The sequence below is a fragment of the Urocitellus parryii genome, chromosome 6, assembly GCF_045843805.1.
Source record: "Urocitellus parryii isolate mUroPar1 chromosome 6, mUroPar1.hap1, whole genome shotgun sequence".
In the NCBI taxonomy this organism is placed as follows: Eukaryota; Metazoa; Chordata; class Mammalia; order Rodentia; family Sciuridae; genus Urocitellus; species Urocitellus parryii.
Window position 1 is genome coordinate 9504340 of NC_135536.1, and position 24721 is coordinate 9529060.

At 54.4% G+C, this 24721-nt stretch overlaps 1 protein-coding gene across 1 annotated transcript in view; it reads right to left on the reverse strand.

Moving 5' to 3' along the window:
- Window positions 1-216: 216 nt before the first annotated feature.
- Window positions 217-24721, reverse strand: part of C6H14orf132 (chromosome 6 C14orf132 homolog) — a 37123-nt gene continuing 12618 nt past the window's right edge. Inside the window, exon 2 of the mRNA XM_026399415.2 lies at window positions 217-441. Within this exon, the coding sequence (XP_026255200.2) occupies window positions 217-441 (225 nt within the window). The remainder of the gene's footprint in view (window positions 442-24721) is intronic.

Genomic DNA, 24721 nt, shown 5'->3' on the forward strand with positions numbered 1-24721 from the left:
CCAGAGCTGGGGCTCACACTGCCATGTCTGGAGCAGCTTCACCACAGCCTGGATATCTGCCCTCCAGGCTGCCAGGTCTCTGGGTCCAGAGAGGCCATTCAAGCGGTCAGAGCTCCGGGTTCTAGAACATGGACAAGAAAGGGCCACCTGGAAAGCCTGGCCCACAGTGGCCCGGTGCAGAGGGGCCGTCCTGAGTGGCCGGTGGCAGCCGTGCCCTCAGAAGGTGAAGGCATACACCACCCCGACCACCACGATGTTCCCCAGCGTCGCTATGATGGCGATCCACAGCAAGACGGCGTCGTTGGAGGACCTAGGAGGCTCTTCCAGCTGGCCCTGGCCGTTGGAGGCCGTGTGGACGTTGGCAGAGGAGTTAAACAGGGAGTACTCGGTGCTGAAGTCCTCGTTGGGCGAGTCCATGAAGGCTCCTCCCATCATGGGCAGCTGTGAGGAAGGAGAGAGAATTAACAGGGCAGCTGCAGGGAGAGGTGCCCCTCAGGGGAGCCACCACTGGGAACTGCACTTTGTCCCTGGCACCCAGGCAGGACATTTTCTTCCTGCGTGTAAGTGACAGCGTGTTTCAGTGACGGAAAATGAGCATTCATGGCAAGGTGTGTGGCGGGTGCCCTTGTGCCCACTCCACAGGCAAGAGCTTCAAGAAGGGCACCCGACAGCCAGCAGGTGACTCCTGGGGACTCACAGTGCCACCCCCACACCAGGCCTGCAAGTAGCATGGTCTGCCACTTCCCCCAATCCTCTCCTGAGTTTACAAATATGATGTGATCAGCATGGAACACTAAGAAAATAGTGTTTTCTAAATCCTCTGCACATTCGTCCTCTTGGCCACGCTTGGCCCTCTGCAGAACGTGGGTGCCTTGGCGCTCCCCTCCCTCCTCCAGGGCCACCTGTGTGGGTTCCTAGAGAGGCCACCCTGACTCCACACGCCGGATCCAACGCCCCTCCCTCCATCCTGCAGAGGTCCCTGGCCTGAGCCTGCTGCCTGCCCGTCTCTGGGAGGGACACACAGTGCCGCTGTGTCAATTTCCTGTTGCTATAGTAACAAATTGCCACAAATTCAGGGGTTTAGAACAACACCAGTTTATTACTTTATAGATGTGGAGGTCTCACGGGACCGCAGTCAAGGTGTAAGTCAAGCAAAAATGAGAACAAAGATGAGACTCATCATCCCCACACGTCATCCCTGTAACATTTTAATATTTTTTCTCTTCAATGCTTTTTTTCTGGAGGTGTATGTATCAGAGGCCAGGGAAAGAGGCGGGGGGGGGGGGATTCACCTATGTATTAAGAAGTCCATCCAAACCCCATTCCAACAGTTGTGTAATATTCCATCAAACATAGAAGCCCTAATTTAATCCTCCCCCTAGAGTTGGGCGCAGGAGTTTCCAGGTTTGCCTTTTACGTAAGACACACTGATAAGCCCCGTGCATCCAGGTGGACACATCCTTGCACTCACATTTTTATTTCAGGGGACAGATGCCACATGCACAATTTCTGAGTCCATGGTGATGAATATTTTAGAGTTTCTGGTCCACAGGGACAAACTCCCCCTAGGAGAGTGCTTCTAGCTGCCCCTGCCTGGGCTGCGCGTCACTGACCTGAGGATGCCGGGCCCTTGTCCCTGGGGATCAGAACTACCTATCTCCCCTCATCTGCAGGATGGAGCTGGGGGTGGGGGGTCGATCGCTCAGAGGGAAAGGGCGGCCCTGGAGCTAACAGGGAAGAAGGCTCTCCCTGCCCCCACCTAGGAGAACAATGTCCAGGCTGTCCCAGGCCCTGCGGCCCTCCCTCGCCCCCAGAGCCAGTGTGGAGATGTATTAATTCCCCGGTTTGGTTCTGGCACCAATTTGGCTTCTGATAAATGTTTCCCTCACATGGCACCTGAAGGGACCAACAGGAGACAGTCACCCCTTCCTGGACACATGATTACAGGCCCTGCTGGCCAGGGCATGCGCCAGAGATATTAGTATACTCACTTCTCCTGGTTGATGGCAGAGCTGCGCCCCATTTTACAGGTGGGTAAGCAGAGGTTGAGGCCACAGTCTGTTAGGGTGTGGAGCAGGTCTGTCTGTAGCCTGGGCCTCCCGACTCAGGGTTCAACCAGTCCTGGTGGGTGGCTGGGTCTCGGGGCCTCCTTGTTACTGATAAACAAGCTGAGCACTGCTGTGACTGAGAAGAGCGACCTCTGATGGGCTCCTGACTGGAGGAGCTTGGCATTTCTTTGCTGACCACATGCTGCCCTGATGGCAGTGATGAAGCCATGTGTACTGGGGTGTGGTGATGGGAAATGGCCACTAGGGGGCGCTCAGGCCGGGCTCCTCCCAGATGGGGGCTGTTGGCCCTGGGAGTGAGCTGGCTCCAGAGGTGCATTTATATACATAATCAAGTTAGCACTGTTTTAGTATGTCCGTAAACAATGACGGACATAAATGGGACAGATAACAGATGACAGGGCTCCTTGACAACGCGATGGGGTTATGTCCCTACAAACCCGTGGTAAGTGGAAGATATTATCATTAGAAAATGCGCTCAGATGCCCAGCCCAACAAGCACCGGAGCTCAGCAACTCAGCCAAATGCAGTCTCTGGCTCCCCCTCCAGCAGGCAGGGCTGATGGAGCTGTGGCCACTGACCCTGCCCAGCATCAGCAGAGAGGACTGGGCTTCCTACCCAGATTCCAAATCCGGAGGGCAGTTTCTACTAAAGGTGCATCGTTTCACACCAGGGCAAGTTAAAAAAAATCCTATCTGAACCACCGTACACTGGAGACCGTCTGCATAGACATTAACAAAGCTATTAAATTAGTAATAAAAGAACTAGGACCTCAGATGGGCCACAGGGATCCGGAACATGTGGGCCAACCGGACAGTGGGGGACAGGAAGGCTGGGCAGAGGGCCTGCTGCCGCTGGGCTCAGCCATCAGGAGGAGCCCTGGGCTATCCAGCAAAGCTGAGCATGCTTCCTGTCTCAGTACAACAGTCCTGTCCCCCACAGGCCACTTCTTGGGGCCTGTCCCACACTGTCCCCCAGTGGCCTTGGGGCTCTGTGAGGGGAACTCTATTTATCATTCTTATTGTGGAGTTCTTAGGGGCTTGCACAGTGGTGCCTAAAGTCCACGCACTGATAAAGACGGCCATTTTCTCCTTTCTACAAACAACTGCTACTCCGACTTGGCTGGTTCTGTCCCCAGGAGGGGTGAATCCCTTCTCTAGGTCATCACTTCTGGGCCTCTACAGGGCCCACCCTCCACAAGGCCTCCTAGGCCACTGGAGGCCACTTTCTGCGGTGGCCTCTTAGGAAGTGGGGTCCAGCCAGGGGACGCTGCACGTTCGTCCTCTTGGACATGCAGAACGTGGGTGCCCTGGCCCTCCCCTCCCTCCTCCAGGGCCACCTGTGCGGGTTCCTAGACAGGCCACCCTGACTCCACGCCCCTCCATCCTGTGGAGGTCCCTGGCCTGAGCCTGCTGCCTGCCTGTCTCTGGGGCATGTTTGGGTTTGAGAAAATTTTCACCCAAAATGCTGGCGGAGAAAATGAGGATCTGAACAGAGACTGTGGCAGGGCCTCGCCGGGCTCACCACGCGCCCTCAACCTCCCACGCCTCTGCTCTCTGCTTCCCTGTGGTGCTCACTCAGCGCCTGTGTTAGTTTCCTGTTGCCACAGTGACAAACTGCCACACATTCAGTGGCTTACGATGAGACCAGTTTATTATAGATCTAGGGGTCTCGCTGGACCACCGTCAAGGTGTCACCAAAGCTGTGCCCCCGGAGGTGCAGGGGAGCCTGGCTTCCTGGCCTCTTCCAGCCTCACACACACAAAGTGCTCTTTTGAAGGGTTGTTAGAAAAGGGCACGGCTGACTCCTCAGGCCGAACCCCTCCGCCTCTTTCTTAACACAAAAAGGGTAACAAGTGGAACCACAGGAACTGGTGGGGGTGAAATCAGCAGGGGCTCCCCTAGGAGTCCTCCTAGACCAATCCCAGAGCTCCTCAGCAATGGGACAGTCCCACGCTGACACCCTCTTCCCTGCCCTGCACCTGTGGTGAGAGCTCAGGTGGCCAGAGGGCGTGGCCAGTGTCAGACTGGTTCTGCTGCCCCAGAGCCCGGGGACCAGGGTGGGAAAGACAGGGTGGGACGAGGTTCAGAAAGACTCGGGCGAATCCTGCTTGAACACACATCGGGGTCTGGGTGTGTCAGTTACACACTGGGCTTAATTTCCTTCCTGTAAGTAATGGGGATAAGACAGACGAGCGGGTGAGATAGTTGCAAGGGGCACCTGAGACCCATATGATGACAGGGCACCTGCTAATCTCTGCCGGGGTTTGCACGCGGTTTTAACCTCCAGGGATTCATGTGTTGGAAGCGTGGTCCTCAGGGTGGCCATGTTAAAAGGTGATGGACCTTTAAGAGGTGGAGCCTATGGAGGTCACTGGGGCACTGCCATCATAAGGGACTAAGTAGTTCTGGTGGGACACCAGTTAGTTCCTGCAAGAGGTTGTCATAAAAGATCTAGCCAGACACTTTCTCATTCCTGGGCTTCCTGTCCTACCAGGTGACCTCTCCCTCTTGCATGTATTCAAATGAAGGTGCCATCTGCCAAGATGTGATGCAGTCAGGAGGGCCCTCCCCAGAGCTGGCACCATGCTGTTTGGACTTTCTGCCTCCAAACTGTGAACTAAATAAACCTCTTTTCTTAATAAACTATCCAGCTTCAGTTATTTCCTTACAGTAACAAAGAACAGACTACTTGATAATTACTAATATTCTTCCCTTCTATTGTTCCTGTAGTAATTGAACACTGGGAATATTATTATGCATCTCTTAACCTACTGCTGAGGCCGAAGTAAGGAAATCAGAAGGCAGGCATTGCTAGCCATGCGTTTTTTGTGTGATCAATTAATCAGTTCATTTGCAGTTGTTGACAGATGGTCCCGCACGCCTCCAACTTAGGCTAAGGCAGGCAGCTGAGGTGTGCCAAATCCATCTGTCTCAGGTGTGTTGCTTCTGTTTTGTGTTGATGTTCTTTTTTTTCTCCTTTGTAAAATAGACTGTAAATTCAAAGTACTGGTTAGCTATGAAAATGACTTTAAGCACTGAAAATCTCATGACAGGACAACAAATGGTCGGTGCTTATTTGATCGTTTGGAGGCTGGGAAGATTTGGTGAAGAGCTGGCTCATGTCAGATGGAGGGGGTGCTGGCCCAAGTCACCTTGGAAACAGGTGGAGAAAGAAGGTGGCTTTCAAAGGCCACCCAGCCCGTGGGGTCCACTTTTAAGTCACTGTTGGAGACACCTGCTGGTGGCATGACTTTGTTGGCATGGTGACGAGGGTGGCTCACGCGGCAGGGCAGGGGCAGCCCTGAGAACAGCATCCTTGGTGGGGTACAGACACGAGCCTGGAGCACTGCAAGGGCTTGCACACAGACAAGAATGTGGCCGAGGGTGCAGAGCTGCCAATGAGCTTCCCCTGGCTGAGCTGGACCCGGGCCATCTGACCACAGAGGGTGGGGTGGCCCTGAGGGGGGCTCAGGGGTGGTTTCCCTGACCAAGGAGATGCTCGTGGCTTGTTGAAGAGAGTTCACCAGGTCAGAGAGGACCAGAAACGCCCAGCCATCGTGACCCCTGAAGGCTGTGCTTCCCAGTTACAACTTCCAGAAGGCAGGACCCACCCTGTCTCCCCAGCATCCCCTCTGCCCAGAGCAGACACCCCCAAAATATGTGGCGAAGGAATGGATCCTAGGACCATCAGTCAAGAACCCTGAAGGCATCAGACGTGGTCCCAGAGCCAAAGTCTCCTTGCTGTGTGACATAGCCACACTTCATCTGTGAGGCTCAAGTATCTCATTTAAAATAGAGAAAATAATTAAGACTGCTGTAAGGAAGAGGGATGCTGGGAGGCTTTTCCGGACCACGCCTGCTCCATGCCGTGCTGTGCTTGGACCCACATCTTTGCAAGGAAGGTGCCACACAGATTGTGGGATACTGGAGGCCGACCTGGCCTCTGCAGCAAGGTCAGAGAAGGCAAAGCCAGTGTGGCCATGCGGGAGAGTGGTCTGTGCTGGGCAAAGGGCAGACAGGCATCTGGGACTTGGATGGTTTCGACCTTCATAAAATGGAGAGGAATGTCACCGACACCTGTGTCTGCCACACACACACGGATTCATTTGTGGCTGAACCCAGGGTGGTGCCCTAGCCTCAGGTCCCCGTCCCCTGGTGTTACGGTCACTGCATGGCACGTGGTGGCTGAGTGTGGCAGGGAGAGATCTCAGAAGAGTGGACACTGGGGCAGTGCGTCCACTCTGAGGGTCCTGCTGGCCCTCCAGTCTCCACCCTGCCCCAGGAGTGGAGCTGCTGTGAGGAGTGGGGTGGCCCCCAGGTCCTGTCCGTTCCTGCCAAGGAGGACATCACACAGACCTCCTCCCGGGCCTCTCCAGAGAAGGAAGACTAAATGCTCTCAGGAGGACATCTCTGAAGCACAGCTCCCAGGGGCCCAGACAGATGCGTCCTCTCCAAGGCGGGAGACCCGAGGTGACGTGACTGTTTGTGGAGCCCTGGGACGCGGGCCTTGCCACTGATCCCTGGGCCCCATCAGACCCCCTCCGGCGGGGGCCGTTCTCAGAGCCCAGCCTGGCCTGCCTGCCCGGCAGCCTCCTGGCCTGTTCATTACCAGAATGCGATGCTCCTGGATGAGGACCTAGTGTTCAATTCACACAGGGGTCAAACGTCTGTGCTGTCTCTGACCCCCATGGGCTAGGATGCTCCCAGCAGGGCTGGGTCAGGAGACCTGGGAGCCGCTCAGAGGGGTGATCTCTAAGGCCAGGCCTCCAGCTCACAAGTCCTCCCCAATTATTCAAAAGGCCAGCTCAGTGATGATGGGCCTAAAGGGAGAGCTGTGGGGCCAGGAGTGTCTGGTGAAGCCCTCAGATGAAACAGGTGCCCAGTTAAGTTTGAAAGATAAATCATAAAACCTTTTTTTTTTTTTTTTTTTTTTTTTTTAGTATACGCATATCCCTGATATTGCACTGGACATACTTATGCTAACATCATTCGTTATTTCTCTGACGCTCAAAGGTAACTGGGTGTCCTGCCTTTGCTGTATCTGACAATCCTGTGCTTGGCCAATCTGAGAAAGGCCTGCAGTTTCAGAATCTGTACCAAGGAACACTCCTTTGTGCCTTTGGAGTGCGACCCCTGAGCCTCTGGGTGACCTAGTTCCTGAGGAAATTGCAGAGGAGCCTCCATCCCGTTACAAACATTATTAAAATGATTTCTCTCATCACTAAATTCTCACAGGGTCCCTAAGGTCTAAACACGAGGCTGCATTGATTGAGAGTGACAGCCAGCCAGCCATCACTCAGTCAACAAACACCACAGCTCACGCTGCGTGCTCAGAGGTGCTGGACGACAGCAGGGATCCTATGGTTGAGCCCAGAGAGTCCCCACAGGCCCCGGTGTTGAAGCCTTGGTCTCCGGCTGAGCGCTCCTGGAAGATGGGGGACCCTTTAAGAGGCGGGGCCTATTGGAAGGTCTAGGTCAAGGGCAGATGTGCCCTCACAGGGGGCTGGGGGACCCCATTCTGCTTCCCGGGCCCCACCCCATGCTCCTGGCCCTGTCGCGCTGCCTCGCCACAGGGGCCAAGTGACCAGGACTGAAACCCCCTCCCAGTGACCAGAGTCAGCCCGTCTTCCCCACCAGCTGATGGTCAGGTGTCCACAGTGAGGAAGGCTGAGTGACAGGGCCAGGGCTGACCCCCGACCTCCCTCCCCAGGGCTCCACTTCTAAAACCAAGACCGACGTGAGCACCGTCACAGAACGGTGTCACCGGTGCTCCATCAAGACCGGAACACGGCACGGGGCCGAGGAGTGGGGATGGTGCCAGCTGGACGTAGGCAGGACAGGCTGCTCAGCGGTCAGCAGAAGGATCAGCACTCTTCTTTTCTACCCGTGCAGTGCAGCCGCGTGCCCGCCCTCTGCCCGCTCCTTCTTGCTCTGAAGAGATGAGGGTTGGGGGAGCCAGCCCGGGTGCTGCAGGGTGCTGGGCTCTCGAGGTCTCCAGCATGCAGCGCCCGGCTTTAGGTCCTGGTGCCCAGGACCTAAAAGTGCCTTCCTGGGGTCCACCCTCTTCCTGGGCGTGCTGCAGGGACCCATGGAGTCCAGGGCAGGGAGTGGCCTGCTGTGCTCTTGAGGTCTGAGCATCATGGAGGGCTTCCTATATTCCTTTTCCATGTTTTTATTTTTTTTTGTACCAGGGATTGAGCCCAGGGGCACTCGACCACTGAGCCCCATCCCCAGCCCTATTTTGTATTTTATTTAGAAACAGGGTCTCACTGAGTGGCTTAGGGCCTTGCTTTTGCTGAGGTTGGCTTTGAACTTGCCATCCTTGCCTCAGCCTCCCGAGCCGCTGGGATTACAGGTGTGTGAAATGGCACCGGCCCTTTTCCATTTTTGAATCTGGCAAATTTTAAGTAAATTACACTGGGAACATGAGAGAGGAGGTGGGAGCCCACTGTGAGGTAAATGGTGGCCCCTCCCCAAGTACTCTGAAGAGCAGAAGATCGGGAGGAGACGGGAGGGCCCCCAAGCTCTCATTTCTGCCTGTGGACCCTCACCATCAGTCCCTGGGGGATGGTTCTGCCCAGCGTGCCTGCTGGCGAGGCAGCGGCCCTCCCTGGGGAAGGCAGTTCTGTAGGACTGTGAACGGGTACAGGACACACTCAAGGAGGAAGCTGAGCCCAAGGATGCCCACAGGAGGAGTATGGACCTGGTCCAGCCCAGCTCTGCCCCCTGGACTGGGCCACGCATCTTGCTGGATCTGCTCCCTGTGTGAATCTGAAGGTTCCAACCCTGGGCCATGGGATCAGCAAAGAGAAGTTAAAATAAGAGGGAAAGGCTTCTGGTGCCAGTCAAGATGGAGGAAACCCATTACAGAGAACAATAAAGAATCCCGGACACCCGAGACCCTGGCAGGGGGCGGAGCAGGGGGACCAGGGCGGGAGGGTAAACTGGAGTCGCTGTGCTGCCTCCTTCACTGCCCACCTTGTGGCCAGGGGACCTCAGATGGAGTAGCAGACCCTCCCTGCTGGCTGGGGAGCTGCAGGAGGCCCCGGGGCTGGGGACTAGGGATGCCTCATCTTTTCTCTCTGCGCAGCCTCAGCAGCAGGATGTGGCTGGTGTCTAGCTCCAGGTTAGAAAAGAAGGGCCCTGGGGACCACAGGGCTTCAGGGCAGTCCCAGGGCAGGGTGGAGAAAGGACACCCGAAGATGTGTGTGGACCTGCACTTGGGACCTGCACTTGGGACCCAGGAGGTACAGCAAAGGCTCGAGGGTCAAGCCGTGACATAACCCCTGCGCACGTGGGGACAGCCCCTACCAGCCCTGCAAAGCTTTGTGGTGTGCTCTGGTGGGCACCCTCTGCTGCGAGGGCCACGCAGAGCAAACCTGCTCCAGAGAACTTCAGCAAGCCCAGTGTGTGGGCTAGGGCCGCCACCACGCCCACAGAGGGGGCCGAAACAACAGAGCTGTTCCTCACCATCCTGGAGGTCAAGGCTGAGGCCCAGGTGTCGGTGGGTGGGGTCTTCTGAGGGCTGGGAGGGAGAGTCTGTCTCAGGACCCTGACTGGCTGGTCCATATCCATCTTCCCCCTGTGTGTCTGGGTTCAGATTTCCCCTTCTTACAAAGACACATGTCATATTGGATGGGGACCCCACTCTAGAGACTCCATTTATCTGGAAATGCAGTCACATTCTGAGGTACCAGGGCTCAAGATTTCAAAATGTGAATTTGGGGAAGAAGGAACATGATTCAATCAACAACACCGGCATCTCACAGTGTAAAATTCAAAACACTCAGGCTGTAGTCCCAAACTATCATACTTCAGTCCTCCTCTCCTCGTAATAGAAACAGAAAATCAGCTTGGATTCAGGAGACCTAACACCAACAGCAGACAGGATCTGACTGACCTTTATTGACCCTTCTGCCTGACAAGAGGATGTGCATTTTTTTCAAGAGCACACGGAACATCGACCAAGACAGGTCACATCCTGGGCCATAAACAAACCTTTACAAATTTAAAAGAATTAAAATTATATAAAGCATGTCCCCTGACCACAATGGAATTAAATCAGAAATTGGTAACAGAGAGACATCAGGAAAATCTCCCAATAACTGGAAGTGAAACCTCGTGCTTCTAAATTATCCATAGGTCAAGGGAAAAGTCTCAAGAGAAGGTAGAAATATTGAGAGCTGAATTAAAAAAAAATACAAGTTATCAAAATTTGCTGATGTACCCAAAGCAGTGCTTACAGGAGAATCCATAGTATTAAATATTTATAAGAGAAAAGAAGAAAGATATCAATGATCTAAGCTCCATCTTAAGAAATGAAAGGGAAGGTGGACATCAGATTGAACATAAATAAGCAGAAGCAATGAAGTAAAAATAATAAGAGTGAATATCAATGAGATTAAAAGTAAGAACAACAGAGAAAAGTCCATGAATTCACAATCTGACTTTGTGAAAAGATCAGTAAAATTTATAAACCTCTCCCCAGATGGAAAAAGAAGAGAAAAAACACAAACTACAAATATCAAGAAAGAAAGAAAGGAGATGTTACTAGACTTTACTAATATTAAAGGGATGATAAGGGATTACTGGAATTATTAAAAATAACCATAGGTCCATGTGTTTAACAATGTAAATGAAATGGATCAATTCCTTGAAAAACGCAAACGACCAAAACTTAACTCAAGGAAAAAAAGATAAATTGAACAGTCTTTAGAGCCATTAAAGAGGTTAAGTTCCTAGGTAAAAATTTTCTGGAAAGAGTGTCCAAGTGGATTCACTGACAAATCAATAATAATACCCACTGTACACAATCTCTTCTAGGAAGAAAGAGGAGGGGACACTTTCCAACTCATCTTATGAGACATCTGCCAAATCATTTCAATGAGGCCAGCATTACTCTGCTACTAAAATGAAAGCTATTTTAAGAAAAGAAAACTGTAGATCAATATCCCAATCGAACATAGAGAAAAAGCAGTCAACAAGATATTAGCAAGTTGAATCCAGTAATATATAAAAAGGATGTATACAAGGGATAGAGCTGACCAAGAAATACCAAGTCAACATCCAAATATCAATCAATGCAAGTGCACATAACATTAAAAAAATCAATCAGTGGGGCTGGGGATGTGGCTCAAGCGGTAGCGCGCTCGCCTGGCATGCGTGCGGCCCGGGTTTCGATCCTCAGCACCACATACAAAAACAAAGATGTTGTGTCAGCCGAAAAACTAAAAAATAAATATTAAAAGATTCTCTCTCTCTCTCTCTCTCTCTTTAAAAAAAAATCAATCAGTGTGATTCACACATTCAAGGCTGAATCAATATTCAAGGGTCAATGAAAGTAATTCATATCACACTAATAGAAGTTAAAAGGCAACAAAATGGTCATATCAACAGATGCAGAAAAAACATTCAACAAAACTAAACACCCATTTATAATAAAAAAACTTTTAGCAAACTAAAAATAGAAGTAAACTTTCTAAATCTGGTAAAGCATCTACAAAACAACTTATAGTTGACATCATAAATAATGGTAAAAGATTGAATGTTTTCCCCTTAAGATCTAGGGAGCAGGTAAGGATGTTTGATTTCACCACTCCCATTCAATATAGTACTGGATGTTCTAGACAGCACAATAAGGCAAGAAAAACTAATAAAAGATACAGAGTTTCCTTACATACAAAGGAGCTATGAAACTATCTCTAATTGTAGAAGACATGAATGTATACAGAAAAAAATCCCTAGGAATTTACAAAAAGATCATATAATTAATAAATGAGTTTTAAAAAGGTCACAGGCAATGAAGTCAATATTAAAGATCAACTATATTTCCATATTCAACCAATGAACAATTGGAATTTAAAATTAAAAAATACCACTTACAATAATACCACAGAATAATATACTTAGTATACACCTAAAAAATATGTGCATGATTTGACTTGTGAAAACAGCAAAATACTGATGAAATAAAGCAAGGAAAATCTAAATAAATGGACAAAAATACTATGGCATGAACTGGAAGAGTCAATGTTCTGAAGATGTTAATTCCTCCCAAATCGATGTACAAATTCAGTGCAAACCCGGTGAAAATCCTAGCAGATGTTTTTCTAGATGTCTCCAAGCTGATTCCAACATTGATATGCAAAGGCAAAGGATCAATCATAGCCAAAATGATTTTGAAAAAGAACACACTGGTTGAGTTCACACTGCCTCATTTCAAGACTTATTATAAAATTACAGATATTAAGACTGCACAGAGTTGGCGAAAGGATCAAGTAATGGAATGGAGAATCCAAAAATCAATTCACATAAATGTGGTTGGTTGACTTTTGAAAAAATGGCAAAGGCAGTTCAACGGGGAAAGGGTGGTCTTTCCAGCAAAGGGTGCTGGGACCAGTAGACCAGGGTTTGCACGAGACATGTCTATCTATGTCTGTATGTCTACATCTGGGTCTATGGTTATATGAATCTGGAACCTAATCTGATACAAAAATTACAAAACAACAAAACAGCCAAACTCATGCTGTATAAATATAAAAAAAAATCTCAAAATGGATCTTAGACCTGAATGTGGATGCTTATATAAAGCTACAATTCCTTTAGGAAAAAAAATACAGGAGAAAAATGTAAGCTCAAGTTGGGTAAAGATTTCTTAGATCCAACATCCAGAGCATAATCCATACAAGACTTCAGCCAGCTGGACCTCACCAAAATCAAGCTTTTCTCTGACTCTTAAGAGGAAGCAATGACGAGCCCCTCACTAGACGAAAACACACAGATCACATGTCTAACAAAAGTCTCGGGAGTGGACCATTGGAAAACTCTGAAACTCAATGATGAAAAAAAAGTTAAAAAATATGCAAAAGAGCTGGACAGTTGGACAGCAGCTACATCACGGGCTGAGAGACACACAGACGGCAGGGGGGCCTGTGGAAAGACGCTCCATGGTCCTGATCATCAGGGAAACAAGCAGAACCACACAGGATGCCACTGAACACTGTGCAAATGGTGTCCCCCCCCCCCCTTTTTAAAAGTGACACTGTTAAGTTCTGGCAAGAATGTTGGAGCAACCAGACCTCTTAAGCATTGCTGGTGGGGCACAGTGACACAACCATTTTGGGAAACAGTTTGGCAGCTTCTATAAAGTTATGCACACACTTACCAGATGCTGCAGCTAAGGGTGGGTGGGGGCATGGGGATGTGGGGAGGCGTCTTCAGAGCCTGTGCCTACACCAAGTTCTTCGGGCGTTCAGCATCCGAAACCATGAACCCAAAAAAGTCTCTCTTCTCTATACAGTAGCCTGCCTCTGGAATTTCATTATAGTAAGGAAAGCTGACTGATACACATGCAGCCCTCACAGCCCCCGAGAAATGGAGGCAATGTTCCCATTGATCAGGCGACAGCTGAGGAACAAGCATCTAGAGCCAGGCAGAACCCATCCTGCATCTGAAGCTCAGGTTCTTTCTACATGCTCAGATTTTACTGCATCTCTGGCAAAGGTGCTTCGGGGACCAGGCCCTTGGTCTACTGCGGAGGTCATTGGACATTCCCACAGGCCTGCTGGGGGCTCAGGACAGGGCCCTGAGGATGTGCTGTGTAAGCTGTGGTCCATTTCCTCCAGAGAATTAAGCACAGATGAATGCTCTGAGCTACAGTTACACATGACAACGTGGCTGAATCTCACCCAAGTCTCCAGGCACAAAAAAGAGCACACTCTGCAAGTCTGCTCACATAGTGGCTGCCAACAGGGTTGATTCTGACCCCCAGGGCAGGGTGGCAGTGTCTGGAATCGCTTTTCAGGATGGCTGGGGACCTGGCATCCAGTGAGCTGAAGTCCAGGTCCTGTCAAACATCCCACAAGGCCCAGGGCAGACCCTGATGACGCGGGCCTCCCCAGCCCCAGTATCAAGTGTGTGGGGTTAGGAGCTGTGACTTTCACCAAGGTCAAGACCAGGCAAAAGGAACCTCAGGGGCCAAGCTGCTCCTGAGGGGAGAAGTCTCTGGGGAGCGGGGAGTGGGGAGCGGCGGGGCGAGGGGGGCTGGCACGTTCACCTGGGGGATGTGCCCAGCCACATGCTTTTCTCTGTGCACCACACTTCAACAGACGTCCTTTAAGAAGATCAGGGCCACGGGACATTCGCTTGGGGACCTGGGATTTGGCACAGTGACTTTGAAGATGGGCCTCGAGCCCTCCCGATGCTGCTTCCCCTTCCCGCCATCTCAGCTGTCCCTGTGAGCGGCACACAGTGATGGTCACGGCACCTATGGCCCTCAGGACAGAGAGACTGTGTCATGCAGCACAGCCCTGCAGGCACAGGCCAGAGCAGGGGACCTAGGTGTGCAGTGGGTGCCCCACACTTTCAGGGTATATCTTCAGGGCCGCCCACCACATGGGCAGGGGCACCTGTGTTAATGCCCAAACAAAAGTGGGCACAGAAACTGCCTTCAGACAGGGCCAGGTGGGACCTGTGGTCAGCCCCTGCCAGCCAGGAGAAGGACCAGAAGGTGGAGGGGGAGGCGATGTGAACCAGGGCCCTCCTGGCACAGGTGAGTGGACCTCTGCAATCCACGCAGCACTTCAAACTCAGATCCGGGGTCTAGAGGGGACGTGCCTAGAGTCTCCTTGTATTTCTGCAAATGCAGTGTGGCCCCGTCTGCCACAGGCCTCCCGGAGAGAGGAAGGAGGGGGTTCTGGAAGTGACATAGACCGAGGAGGAGACGCACAAGCAGCTCTGGAGAGGGAGGGAGGGCTGCTGTCAGCTCCTGGACAGGGCAGGTGCCTGGGCCTGGGGGACACTCGAGCCGCCAGCCACTTATTGCAAAATAACACTCAGCTGCAGCTGGCACCGGGAGTTAACCACCTGGGAACAGGAACTGTCCCCCCAAGGACCCCACCACCCCCTGGTGGAAAGCCGAGGGGCCCACACCTCCCAGCTCCTGGCCTGGCTCCAGCCACAGGTGCTGGTGGAGTCAGGGGCAGGGCACTTGGCACGTGTGCCTGGCATCAGATAAAGGCAGCTCCCTTCCCAGAGGGAGGCTGGGCGAGGAAGGTTCAGTAGACGCAGGGATATGGTCAATTTCCTCCCCTGGGACCCCTGGAAGGTGATGGAGGGAATGCTAAGGAATGCAGGCTTGGAGGCTCCCCCGGGCTTGTCCTCCGCAGAGGGCATGCTGATGGCAATATCTGTCACCCAATCCAACCCCAACACTGCCGGCTGGATTCTGAGCTGGGGGCTTTCCACTGAAACAAGACTCCTGTGGTGAGATCAGAAGTGGCCCTTCCCAGAGCCTGCGCAGGGCAGGTGTGTGCGGGGCACCTTACGGCACAATGGCTTTTTGTCGTCCACCACCCCCAGATGTGGGTAGGGACATCGTCCTCGTTTTCCAGGCAAGGACACGGGGGCACGGGTGGAAGGAAACTCAGGTGGGGACTGAGCTCAGAGGGCGGTCACTTCCCCGAGCGCTAAGGGACTAGGGCACAGAGTAATTGATCAGGAACCCACCGCCTCTCAGGGCCCATGGGCAGCGGCCCCTGTGCCAGCATCTCCGGGGACATCGAGGTGCTTCCTTCCCCCAGAGCATCGAGGCGGACAGGAATACAGAAGTCACACTGCGGTACCCCGAATGTGACCAGGGACAATGACATGTGACCAGGAACAATGATGGGCAGCACTGTGTGCACACTGAGACCTTGGAGCACAGGTTGGGTGTTTGCCTCAGAGCTCCCCAGGGGCACAGGATCGCAGGATACCAGTTCTCAAAGTGGTCCCACCAGGAGCCCAGGGAGGTTCTGGGTTCAGATCCAGTCTCTGGCTTTCTTATCCACCCAGAGCCCAACATGCCAGGCGTTTTCACACGGCCACCTTGTGGCTGGTGGAGTGCTGTGGCCCAGGATGCTCTACTGCTCTACCCCACCCCCCCCACTTTCTGCAGGCCCTCCGCCAAGGCGCACACCCCTCCCAGGCCTCTCCTGAGCATCCCCTGGCTAAGCAACACCTCCTGAGCAAGAACTTTTCTGGGTCTGGTGCTGTATCATGTATTCACTGCCCAACAGCCCAGCATAAGATGGGGAACTGAGGCTCAGAGAGGTATAGGGACTTCCTTGAGCTTGCACAGCTCAGAAGTGACTGGTTAGGAACTCAACTCCAGATCCCCACACTGATTTACTCTCACAACTAACAAAATATTTATTATATTACATTACATTAATCACGTCACAGGACATTGCTACATTGTGTCACTTGTCTTTCTCAGAGACTGTGAACTCTTAAGGGTACACGGATAAGTCTAAATTCTCCTTAATTCCGGTGCCTAACACATCTACTTACCTAAAGTAGATGCAGCAAGCATTTTTACCAAAATGTCTGTCTGATGAACTGCTGTGAACTGAGCTACCTCGTGCAGCACACACTTGGAGGAGGTGTGCACCCAACCTGCAGCGGCCACAGAAGACCCAGAAGAATCAGGGTATTTTTGGAAAACCTGAGAGCATTACAGAATTAAGAGGAAAAAGCAAATTCACTCCTTTTGAGTCTGTTGCCATAGTAACTGAGCGGGGACGCAGCAGGAGAAGAGGCTGTCTCCACAGAGCACGTCACCTCTGATTACCGATGAGGAAGGGAACATTTGCCCTGGGGACACAGAGATGCGGGATGGGACCTGTCCTCCAGTCCAGCCCACGGCACACAGCGAGAGCGGAGGGGGGCTCTGGAGACCCACAGGGCCACAGCTTGCTTCAGAGGCCGTGGTTGAGAATCTCAGGGAGAGAGTGCCCGGAGCCGCTCCGACGACTTGGCCTGGCCGCACCTGACCTCCTGTAGGTGGTGGCTCCTGCCAGACTCCCTGGGTGTCAATGGTTGAGTAAATACAGGGCAGCGGGGAGCTTAAAGCTTCCCCTTTCAGGCTGGGAAGGCTGCCATACATTGGCACCTACTGCACACACACACCCCCCCACCCCCAAATCACCTTGGATTTCCTCTCCTGGTGCAGAGGTTCCAGGCCACAGGGTTAGGGTGGGAAGCTCAATGGTCATTGCTGGTTAGCTCAGGGACAGAAGAGAGATTGAACTGAATGCCCGGGACACAGGCTGGAAGCCAGGGGTACGGAGAGAAAAGCACTAGATGCTGACTTTGGAGAGAAGCAGAGAGAGAGAGAGGAGACAGAGAGAGGGCAAGAGAAATCAAAACCGAGCCATTGTCCATCAGAGGGCATGCAGTCCCGGCGCAGAGGGGTGGGCGACGGCACCCCCAGGGCAGCTGCCTCCCTCTTCAACTGAGCAGAACTGTCCCCAGCAGGAATCCAGCCTCGGTGATAGCAGAAGACCAGCTCTGCTGGGGGCGCACGCCTTCTAGAGAGCTTCCAGGTGGACCGGCTGTGCTCCCTGTCCACGGGGACACCTGCGTGAGCAGCCAGAGGAAGGAGCAGAGGTGGCCGTGGCTTGCTGACCCGAGCTGGCTCTGGACACGTGGCCTGGCTCACAGTTATTCCCCGGGCCCAGCTGGTCGGCAGCCAGAGAAGCTGCTGCTCAGGAAGCCACAGGTCAAGCCCTGGCCTGGGCAGGGCGGAAGGAACCCGCTGGGACCAGCCAGGGCCCAGAAGATCAAGGAAGCTGATGGCGCCGGGCAGATCCCTGCCAGGAGCAGGCTGCTCAGTGGAGCGGGCCTGACCGGAGTCCCAGCGAGGAAGAGACCTGCCAGGAAAGCGAGTCCAGAGGGGAACACGACACCGGAGCTCCTCCAAGCAGAGGAGGCCACGGCTTCCCAGGCCTCTCCGCCCTGCTCCGGGGGGCAGCCATCCATGTGGGACGGCCTGCTGGGGTGCAGGACCTGGCAGGGGAAGAACCTGAAGCCAGGAGCAAGGGAGCAGAGACCTCGTCCCACAGTGGCAAGTCAGCGCTGCGGCCGGACCCCTCAGGTCTCTGCTCACCAGACTCAGGCAGGATGTCCCTGCCCACCCTCCTCCCGGAGGCATCACATGAAGATCTTGCATTTGAGGTGGGAAAGATCCTATTTGTTGTGTGTACCCACGCCCATGAAGAACCTGCGTTTTAGGTGGAAAAGTCCCCTCGTGTGGTTCTGGATAGGGAAGGACCATGCCGCCTCCTGATACGATGTGTGGTGCACACAGCAGACACTCAATAAATGCTCACCAGTAAGCCAATGTTCTGCCCCAGAAGTAACCTGCCTGTTGGAAAGAAAATCATCACAGAAACAAGATCTTATTCTTCCTGAGTGCCTTTAGGGTACCCAAGGGCTAATGAAGCAGGGGCACCCCAGAGAAGGGGGCGCTTGCCAGCCCAGGAGTGAAGACAGTCACTCGAAGACTCAGCCGAAAGCCCTGGTCCAGCCCCAGCTGCGAGGTGGAAAAGGGACCTGGGCCCACACCTGGAGGGTGGCAGGGAAGCTCCCGGGCAGTGGCTTTCCAAGCACATGAGCCTTTCCAGAAGTTTTGGGGGCAGCCAGGCAGGTGGGGGTCACAGACCTGGACGAGCTTCCTCTGAGGAAGACAGCACAGTGACGTGTGCAGACGTGCGGGTGGCTGAGATCTCTACGTCCACTTCTGCACTAGGCAGGGAGGGTGGGGGAGTAGGAAAGGGGGACAGAGACCCACCGCTCCTCTCCGCCCGCTTGCTGTCTTGATTGACAGGGAGCAAGCCGAGATGGTGACGCTCATGTCACGGCTGAGATGGGGAGGAGCAAGGCAGGACTCACTCCAGGGTGCAAAGTCAGGCTCTGTCCCCTGATGGTGGCAGAGCCACAGCTGTGCCGCTAGGAACCCATTCTCTTTTCCTGACCCGTGGGCCAATGTCTCAGCTGCCAGGAGAGCAGGAGTGCCACCAGCAGGCCCAGGAGGAGGCGTGCATGGGCAGATGGGTGCTGCCGGCCAGGCCAGCGCTCTGACTTCTAACCCGCGGGAGGCAGAGGGAGGCGAGCCTGGGCAGTGTGATCAGCTCCTCACTAAGTCGGAGCCTGGTGAGGAGGAGAGTTGGGAGAGTTGTTCCCTGGAGCACAGGAGGGAAAGCTGCACGTTTCTGCTCCCTGTTTCTCTGTAAATCTTGCCCCCACCCCACCCCACCCAAGGCAGCATCTATAACATGGTGGCTGCGCTGTGGGGAAGGAGTGCAGGAGAGAAAGCCGAGTCCCTCCCACACACACCCTCGCTGTGCCCCCAGGGGATCAGACCTACTCCAGGCCCCAGATGTCCACCACAGGAACTCTAGCAATGGCACTCCGGGTGGCCACACCTGCCATTTGTCACACACTTAAACAAGTAGCTCCTTAAATGAGTTTTTATAAAGTGGAATAACGTGGGTGATATGTATACCCTGTGGCTTCAGAGAATACCAACCCCAGCCCTTTAGGAGGGGACCTGTGGGGACAAGGGGCTGGGCCACCTGCCTTCTATGTCCAACTTGGCCACCATGTTACGAGCTGTGTGACTGTGGACCAACCCTTCACCCTCTCTGGGCTTTACCTTTGTCATCTGTAAAATGGGGATGGTGCCTCACCAAGGTGCCAGAAGGATGGTTTAAGGACCTGGGCACAGTGAACATCACCAGGTTTTGAGCAGAGCCCAGCACAGGCAGGGGGTGATTTCCTAAGCCACCATGATTTTAGCATTGGTTCTGGTAGCAGTGGTGGCAGTGGTGGTAGTAACTTTACTTTCACTATTTGAAGAAGGTGCCTGTTCTGGAAATAACCTTTTCAAATATAAGAATCATGAGCTTACTATCGTCCTTCCAAATCAGGAGCCCGTAGTGGGTGCGCACAGGGCGTGGGAGACAGCCGGACAGTGCTGGGGGAAGGTGAGCACTCTGCCCAGCCCCTCTCGTCCTGGATCCTCAGGTGTCTGAAGCTGGATGGGAGCTCCTGCCTCAGGGTGCAGACAGGCTGCAGGGGGCCGGGGGATGCTGGGGGGAAACCCAACAGGTGGTGAGGCAGGAGGAGAAAGACGGTGACACAGGACACAGCCCTGTGACTGCGTGGCCCTGAACCCAGCCTGTGGTGTGTGGGGGTGCAGAGGTCGAACACATCTGCTTGCTCAGCCTTGACCTGCCCCTCCGCTGGGCTGCCAAGCACCAAGCCCTGGTGCTCCCCACCCTGGGCAAAGCAACTGGGCTTGCTCCATGGGGTCCATGCTTGTTCGAGAACCACTGTCACTCCAACTGAAAGTGGAGACGGTGGCTCTAGAGGCGAGGACCTGCCCAAGTCCCATGGCAAAGGCAGGGGATGCCACCCCAAGTGCACCTCCTCTATCTTGATGCACAGGTGACTTCACACATGTCCCAAGAGAGAGGATGACGCAGAAGGGTTGGCAAAGTCACCTACATAAACGACGCACGGCAGTCGGGCAGTGAGGAGCACACAGGAATGTTGCAGAGAACATTCTACACAGGTGGCCAGAAGGGAGGGCAGCATCCTGGTGTGCAGGGTGCAAGCATCGGGCTTCACGGGAGAGGAGGTCTGACCTGCCCAGCAGTGGGGGCATCCTGGGGACAAAGCACCCAAAGTTTGGGTGCAAATGTCCAAAGAGAGCTGTGTGCATCTCAGCTTGGCTGAAGGGGGGCCAGGAAGATGTGCTGGGGCCTGGGCCTAGAGACAGACCCTGGGCCTCAATTTCCTCATCAGGAGAGTGGAAATGACGAGAGCATTTCCCAGTGCCTGGCTCATAGCAAGAGCTCGATGCGTGTCAAGCTGCATCATTATTACTCTTCATTCTATTTGCAAAGCTGTCTGCACATGTTTGCAGATCCACCAAAGGCACTGGAGGGGCAAGTGTTACCAAGTCCCATTTCAGGTATGCAAACAGACTCATGTCGTGCCTTTCTCAGGACACCCAGTGTGGACATGGCAGATCCTGGGCTGGGGAGCCGCAGCCCCCCAGGTAACCTGTGGCCTCCCCACATGGAAGCAGTTGGCTGCAGCCAGTCCAGGCTGGGCTGGTACTCAGAATTCTGTGAAGACCCTTCCTTCCAACTCCCCATCCTCTAAAGGGGTCAGGAGTGAGCAGAGCCAGGTGGCTGCTGAGTCTCGTCCCCAAAGCTTTCTAAGAGCACAGACTGTGGGAGCATTCCCAACACCGCCTGTTAATCCCTACCGCCTGCCCGGGTATACTGTGTGCGTGGGATAATCTCCATGTTAGCTTCAAACAGAAGCCATGGCCTCGCATCTGCTTTGCCAGCCAACGCTCTCAGCGCAGGTGAGGGTTTGGGCCTTTCAAGGTCCCCAGTGTGGAGTGGCGGTAGACAGGGAGCCCCCTGGGAGGCCAGATGAGGGCCGCAGTTTTAAATAGGCCAATGTGGACAGATGCTTAAAGCCAGGAGTCTGGATGCTGGGAGCCAGGAGGAGGGGAGGGGCCCATGGTGTCATTGAAGAATGGCCATCAGGAGCCAAAGAAGTGCTTCTGGGTAAGAGCTCTGCAAAACAGCAAGCCGCTCCTGGAGACGCAGAGTGATGAGCCAGTGGCGTGAGGCCCTGGAACCACTGGCGGGTGGGAGCAGGGGAGAACCAGCGGGGCGCAGGTTCACACCCCAGTTCCACCACTCAGTGCCCCTCCCCCTCTTGGGGCCTCTGTGGCTTCACGGAAAAACATACCTAACTGCTAGCCAGCACTGGGTCACTAGGACACGCATCCGAGATGACCAACTCATGAGGGGCAAGGTAATGGCTTACGGTTTTGGAGGTTCACATTGCTTCTGGGCCTCTGTTGGGGACAGCCCATCAGGGCAGTGACTCAGGGCAAAGCCAAGACACTCAGCTCATGACTCTGGGAAAGAAAGAGGAAGGGGCAGGGCTTCCCCTGTCCCCTTCAAGGGCATATTCCCAGTGACCTGAAGACCTCCACCCCCTCAAGTTTCCCCACCTCCCAATACAAGGCCTGGGGGCATCAAGATCCACACATAGCAACTGTGATTCCCACCTCAGAACATGGGGCCACGCAGAGCCCTCAGAGGACCTGGCCTGCAGCAAGAGGCAGGTGTTACCAGGGCCACAGTCCCAGTGTCCAGAGGGGCCATGGCACATGGAAGGGGAACGCCAACCCCTGTAACACGAACCAAGGGGAGGAAGGCACCTCCCGCTCCTCTCTGGGTGGACCCAGGCAGTGGGGGCTTCGGTCAGGCCTGCGTGCTCCACCCCAGGTGCCCCTCGGCACTGCTCCCTTTTCCTGACCCAATGTACCAGAAGTGGACTCTGCCTGCAAGGGCCCAGCAGACGTGGCTGGTCAGGAGACAGCTGAGAGGCCCCTTCGCAGAAGACACGGCTCCTTCCGGGGTTGCTTGGCGGAAGGCGTTCTGCTGACGGCCCAGTCCACGCTGCAGGTGAGACGCTGGGTGGTCTGAGCTCTGTCGGCCTAAACCACCCACTGGAGGTCCTGAGTGCTGGGCTCGGCATTGAGGGGAGCGCTCGCAGCGTCAGCCATGGGCGCTGTCCATCTGTGGGTGCTGCTGTCACACAACACCACAGGCTGGTGGTTTGTAAACTACAGAATTGAATGTTTTCCGGTTCTGGAGGCCAGGGAGGCCAGTCTGGGATCCAGGTGCTGGCTGGTCTGGAGTCCAGGGAGGGCTGCTCTGCTTCTGAGAGGGCACCTTGTGGCTGCAGCCTCCAGGGGATGCCGTGTCCTCACAGGGCAGCAGGGACAGAAGGACAATCCTCCCCCTCAAGCCGTTTAATGAAACACTCATCCATTCCTGAGGGTGAGGTCCTCATGGCCTAATCGCCTCTCAAAGGCTCCATCTCTACCTGCTCAGCATGTGTTGAGGGCCACACTGCACCCCCCAGCAGCCCTGCGTGTGGCCCCCTGCACACTGCCCTGTGTCCCTTGGCCTCAGCCAGGGCCCGGTGTTTGAGTGACCTCATACTTGCTCCGACCCTGACTAGAAGGCCATTCTGTAAGGCCAGCAGCCCTGCTGACTGACAACCTTGGAGCTGACGGAGGCCGGAGCACTCACCAGGTCCACACCAGGCAGGACAACCAGTGCTTTTGCCAAACATCACCAGAGACATGACGAACTGGTCCCACTGGCAGATGAGATGCAGAGAAATCCTGTGAGTTGCCCAAATCACGTACAACCCACTAAAGAGAACTTGGAACAGGGTTTCTGACCTCGATGCCGGGTCTTTTCCCACCTCCCGGTGAGACAGATCCTCCACAGCCCCCCTCTGCAGGCCAAGAAACAGAAGCCAATGCAACATGCCCACAGGCTCTGCTCCCTGGCCTGCTCGGCACACGTGCGCCTTGTCCCTCCTCACAACCCCCCCCCCACACACACTGCAGGAAAGGTCACTGTCCCCACTTCACAGGAGAGGAAGCTGGGCCTCGGGGCATTGGGACGTGCTTGGGCCTTGCTGCTGGTTCCAAACTCAGGGATGAAGCCAGGTCTTTGCAGCTGTGCATGTCAAACCCCTGCCTGGTGCTTCAGGAGGCCCTGGCTGCAGCCCAGGGAGGATGCTGGCCCTAAAGGTCACTCCATAGGGAGTGGCACTGTCAAGACCAAGAGCAAATCTCTGGAGGGGCAGCTCCAGGCTCCTCCCCGCTCAATCCCAGCAGGTACCTTGGGCCGTGCTGCGCTCCCCACTCCGGGGCTCAGAGGGTCCCGCTGCTGGGGTGCCTGACACCTGGCTGCCAAGGGCCAGAAGCCTGCAGAGCCAGCTCCCCCCGAAGCTGCCTTGGCTCAGCTTTTCCTAATCAGACCCCCTCGGGGACAGGTGGCGCTTGACGGAGCAGAGCAACCACTGGAATGGCACTGTGATGCTCCCCTGAGCACGTGTCATGTGCTGGAATGTTCCAAACATTCCGTGCTGATCTCTCCTTTCCTTCTTCCTTAAATCCCAGGAGGTGTGTTCTTGGTGACAGATGAGGAAACGGAGGCCCAGAGGTAACACCTGGTCTTGGAGCCCAGATGGTCACCACTGGCCAGTGGCTCAGGCCCAGGATGGTGGTTCTGCCCCGTGTGTCAGGGAGGGCCAGATCCCTTAGAGGACTAGGCCAGGCGAAGGTGGAAGGGGAGACTCAACGCCAGAAGGACGGCCCCGCATCCCCGTGACACTGGGTCTACTGGAGGCTGAGGCTCTGGAATGGAATCACGCTCCCCCACAGCGGGAGGCCGGCGGATCCAGGGGTCAAGGAGCTGGCTCAGGGTGCCGTGGCTCGGGGCAGCCGGCAGAGAGTCAGCTCAGCCCCGGAGGACAGATCTACACAGATGAAGAGGAGATGGCTCTCACTGCCCCTCAGTCCTGCACCAGTAGCCTTTGCTCTGGACTCTTTTCAGGAGGCTTGTCTGGTCAACAGCCATGACAGAGCTGCGTCCTCCCCGGGGCGGACTGCACGTGTGTTTCCTGACCAGGGTGACGGAGGCCGTCTCTCTCCCTCGTGCGCACAGGCTGGGCAGGTTTGCTCGCTGCCTCCTGTGGAAGAGTGGGTTCCTGAGCTGGAGGAACCCCAGCTGCCACTTAGACCCACTGTGTGCCCAGAACCCTCCTGCTGCTCTGGCACCCCGGGGGCTTGTGGTGCAGAGGGCGTGAATGTGGATCCAGCCCTGCGCTGGCTCCAGGGTGAGGAAGGAAGTCCTTAGTCTAAGCAGAGGTGGGGTGGGGAGTCTCTGGTCTTTTGTCAGGGTGGGAATTGGGCCAGGCTGACCAGCAAGCAGG